At 32.9% G+C, this 4,934-nt stretch overlaps 1 protein-coding gene across 1 annotated transcript; it reads left to right on the top strand.

Annotated features, from left to right (window-relative positions):
• Positions 1–665: 665 nt before the first annotated feature.
• LOC111914980 (nucleotide pyrophosphatase/phosphodiesterase) lies at positions 666–3,947 on the top strand. The gene is made up of 12 exons (XM_023910685.3): positions 666–1,048; positions 1,125–1,216; positions 1,307–1,376; positions 1,451–1,573; positions 1,668–1,760; positions 1,863–1,992; positions 2,065–2,146; positions 2,398–2,530; positions 2,617–2,822; positions 2,888–3,013; positions 3,085–3,394; positions 3,490–3,947. Exons 1-12 carry the CDS (start codon positions 818–820, stop codon positions 3,793–3,795), a joined length of 1,902 nt encoding a protein of 633 aa, XP_023766453.1. The 5' UTR covers positions 666–817; the 3' UTR covers positions 3,796–3,947.
• Positions 3,948–4,934: the final 987 nt, after the last annotated feature.

The following is a 4,934-nucleotide window of genomic DNA, read 5'->3' as shown; positions in this document are numbered from 1 at the left end:
TGGTCGTTTAGGTTTACGATTCATTAATTTAGAGAGAGAGAGAGAGAGAGTTAACATTAAATAATTATTATTATTTTTAAATAAGATAAAACTTCATAAATGGTCCATATGGTAGTGAAAAGACATAAATGTCCTTCACTTAACGGCCAAAAGCTAACGACGTTAGCGAAAATGACCATTTGTTAAAAGTTTTGAAACCACAGGGACCATCTGTGAGGTTTTTTAAACTTAAGGACTAAACTTGATATTTTCGAAAACCACATGGATCATTTTTGAAATTTTGTCATGAAATTAAAAAGGTTGTACGAAGTATGCTTAGCTTGTAATTTAATTGTTATTTTGAGGGTCCAATGTGTAAAAGATGAACCTTGAATATTGTTTGATATAATGAAATTAAAAAGGCTGTACGAAGTATGCGTTATGAACAAATGAATAAATTCAAATCGGCCTTTTATATATACAAAATAAATAAATAATAATAATAATAATAAAATAAAAAAAATCATAAGTCTGGCGGCTATACAATTTGATTATTATTTATTTAAATATCTAATAAATAATAAATAAATAATAATAAAATAAAATAAGCCAGCCTTTTATATATATTTTTCTATATCAAATTGCTAATGCAACCAAATCCATGTATAATGATCGATGAAGTATCTCGAGAGTCACCTTACCTACCCAAAAATTTCAATGGAATCTTTAACGTTTTCCTCAAAATATTATTAATCTTATATGGACTTGAAATTACTACCTATAAATGCATAAGAATGCCTTCTCTTCCGAAGAGTGTGCATGACAATTGTTTGAGGAAATGTCAATAATGATTCATCTATCGATAGTGTTCATGTTGTTTTCAAATGCTCTTGTTGATAGAGTTTGTCATGCTTCCTCTTACTCCCGTCTCATAAGCAGTGGTGTTGACCATCATCTTCATTCTCCCATTAATGAACAACCACTCGCCAAAATTGCCATTCACAAGACTATTATCGCTCTCCATGAATCAGCTTCCATTCGTTCTAACCCTTTGCTACTAGGATTCAAGGTAAAAGGTCGTTTTCTTCCCATTAATTAGATTAACTATTCAAATTCCATTACTTAATTTCTTGATATTACGAAAGGGCGAGGATGCTGAATGGGTCAACGTAGAGCTTGAGTACCTTGAAGCATCTGAGGACGATTGGGTTGGAGTTTTTTCACCAGCGAAGTTCAAGTAATCTTCTCTTTTAATTTCTATAATACCGAATGGCTTCGTCTTCTACATGAGAATGATGTTTCTGAAAAATTGAATGAATATTGACAGTTCATCAGATTGTTCATCTGAAGCTGGTAACTGGCCGGAGACTCCATACTTATGCACAGCTCCAATTAAGGTAAAACACCATTAATTACTTTGAATGATGAAGGACCTTCCTGCTAATAACATATGTTTTGTAAATTGTAACAGTACAAGTTCGCAAATCACTCCACTGTCAATTATGTTGAAACAGGAAAAGCTAATCTCAGCTTCCGGATCATCAATCAACGTGCAGATTTCGCGTTTGCGTTATTCACAGGCGGATTAGAAGCTGTGTGAATTAGTCCCTCTTTCCAGTTTCCACTCGTAATTTATTGAATTCTGCAATGTATGTGACTAATCAGTAATTGGGTTTTCTGAATTACAGCCGAAATTGGTTGCTGTTTCTGATCCTATATCATTTGCAAACCCTAAAGCTCCTCTATACCCTCGTCTTGCCCATGGAAAAGCTTGGGATGAGGTGTACATTTACAAACTCTACACCTTTTTGAATTCTAATCTTTATATATTTTGCTATATTGGGTGTGTGGTCTCTAAACTTTCTTTTTCTAATTTTCTACAGATGACTGTAACTTGGACCAGTGGCTATAACATTGATGAAGCAACTCCACTTGTTGAATGGGGATGGAAGGGTCAAATCAAAAAGCTTTCTCCAGCAGGGACGTTGACTTTTACACGTGGCAGCATGTGTGGTATAATAGTAAATAATGGTAAAAATTAATTAAAATTACCCAAAATTTTTACATTTTTTACCTTCCATGTAGGTCCACCGGCACGTACAGTTGGATGGCGTGATCCTGGTTTTATCCACACTAGTTTCTTAAAGGAATTGTGGCCAAACACCATGTATGTGTCTCACTTTTACTCACATTTTCAAAGAATAATGATACAATGGAAAAAGACACTATTTTTCCATTAAGTCATATGTATAGGAAAGATAGCCGAATGAGTAATGATGTTTTGGACAAAATGCTCTATACATTAAGTTAGTTTATTCTAAGATTGAATAACTCGTCTGAATAAACGACATTAAATGACCATTTCACCTTTGCAATCCAAACAACAAATATTCACAAATCACAACATTATTTTTCTAGGTATGAATATAGAATGGGGCATATGCTTTCAAACGGATCAATCATTTATAGTAAAATGTACACATTCAAATCATCTCCATATCCAGGGCAGGATTCGCTTCAACGTGTTATCATATTTGGAGACATGGGAAAGGTACCATTGAATTTGATCAAAAGAAATTTATTTAAATCATACAATAAAATATAACAATAACTAATTTATAAAATTCATTTTTCTAGGCGGAACGTGATGGGTCAAATGAGTATGCAAATTATCAGCCAGGATCACTAATTACAACAGACCAATTAGTTAGTGACCTTGACAACTATGATATAGTGTTTCATATAGGAGATTTACCATATGCAAATGGATTTCTCTCGCAATGGGATCAATTCACAGCACAAGTCGAACCCATTTCATCTATAAAGCCATATATGATTGCAAGGTTTGTGTTTTTAAATATTAAAAAAAACGTTTATTTCTAGTTTCTAATTAATTTTGAATTTGCAGTGGCAACCATGAACGCGATTTTCCTAATTCTGGATCTTTTTACGACACGCCTGATTCAGGCGGGGAGTGTGGTGTACCTGCTGAGACCATGTATTATGTTCCCGCAGATAACAGAGCTAAATTTTGGTAAAAATATTTATTTAAATCTATAATATTTTAAAAAAAAATATCTTGTTCATATTGTATGTTGTTTATAGGTATGCAACAGATTATGGGATGTTTCACTTTTGTATAGCGGATTCAGAGCATGACTGGAGGGAGGGTTCAGAACAGTATTCATGGCTAGAGAAATGTTTTGCATCAGTCGACAGACAAAAACAACCATGGTTAATCTTTGCTGCTCACCGTGTTCTTGGTTATTCTTCTAATAGTTGGTTAGCTAATGAGGGTGCATTTGAAGAGCCCATGGGACGTGCGAATTTGCAAAAGTTATGGCAGAAATACAAAGTAGACATCGCGTTGTATGGACATGTCCATAATTATGAAAGGACATGTCCTATATACCAGGTACTAACTACTATCTAATTCTGATACCATGTAAGATATATAGAGACAGACAGTGTCATGTTTGTCATGTTGACTTGTTGACTTTTCTTTTATAGAACCAATGTGTGAACTTGGAGATATCGCAGTATTCGGGTACAGTGAATGGGACGATTCATGTTGTTGTTGGTGGAGGAGGGAGCCATTTGTCGGATTTTACCGAGATAAATACGTTTTGGAGTTTGTATAAAGATCAAGATTGGGGATTTGTGAAACTTACTGCTTTTAACCATTCTTCGCTTCTATTTGAGTACAAGAAGAGTAATGATGGTTTGGTTTATGATAATTTCACGATTTCAAGAGACTATAGAGATGTATTGGCATGCGTACATGATGGATGTGAACCTACCACGTTGGCAACTTAAATCTAAGAAAAGATAGTTCTCCTAATAAAAAATTGTCTTAATAGTAAGACTTAAGGATTCTACTGTACCAATAATGTTTGTAGGTGTTATCTTTGTAATTATTGCTTATTACTAAATAACCAAGTTTCAATAATAATGTATATGTTTCGTTATTATTGTTTAGTTTTTCTTGTTATAGTTATTTGGTTTTGTGGTTATGTTGTAGTTGGTTGGGAATTGTTGTTATTACTATTTGCCTAAACATACTTGAGATAGATACAACCATCCTAGACTCTTTGAAAAACTTTTAAAAAATTACCCTTAAGGGTAAAGTTAATGTTATCAAATTATCTTTGCATCTTTTCAATTAATAATGGGGAATTTTTAAAAAAATCTTTATATTTTCCTCATTTTCCTGATAATTCGTTGATTTTTTAATCTCATGAAATAATTCACGTTTCAATTTTTTTTATTACAGTAACTTTGGTTATTATTAAAGGTTTCAGCCAACTATTTTGCTTATATAAACCTTATTTTAAACAAATTTGGTGGCACATTCATGGACATAATCCTCGAGGTACTATGGGAAATGACCTCTTAATTGTTTATGAAAAGTGTTTTGTAATGTGTTTAAGTCAGTCGATCATGAAAAGCAAGTAAGAACATATAGATCTAAATAATATAATATCTAGTTTTCAGCTCAATAAATCCGGAAAAATAAAGAGAGAATACGAGTACAAGAGTTGATACGTATGTTCTTACCCTATCCTCTAAGTACTTACTCTATTATTGGGTACTCACGGTCCAAAAAATACAAGAACTAAACTTGACAATACGAAACTTAAATATGTCTTGTAAATACTTTAAGATAACGAAAGTCAAATGGACATTCCCTATTTACAGATGCTTTCGATTAAAGACTCTATAATTCAACTTCTGAAAACAACTTTCGACCTAACAGTTTACATTGCAATAAACCCCATTCGAGTTATATATGTTGGAAAATACTAGGGGGAGTATAGTGCGGTTTGATTTGATTATTAGTCAAAACCGATCTGCAAACCGCAAATGCATTTATTAAACACAAAAACGAATGGTGCAACTAATTTAGCATTTTCGTTTTTTATGCAGTTTGGTTTTTCACCTTTCAAATTTGTGTG

The sequence above is a fragment of the Lactuca sativa genome, chromosome 4 (assembly GCF_002870075.4).
Source record: "Lactuca sativa cultivar Salinas chromosome 4, Lsat_Salinas_v11, whole genome shotgun sequence".
In the NCBI taxonomy this organism is placed as follows: Eukaryota; Viridiplantae; Streptophyta; class Magnoliopsida; order Asterales; family Asteraceae; genus Lactuca; species Lactuca sativa.
This window is presented reverse-complemented; position numbering and strand designations above follow the sequence as displayed.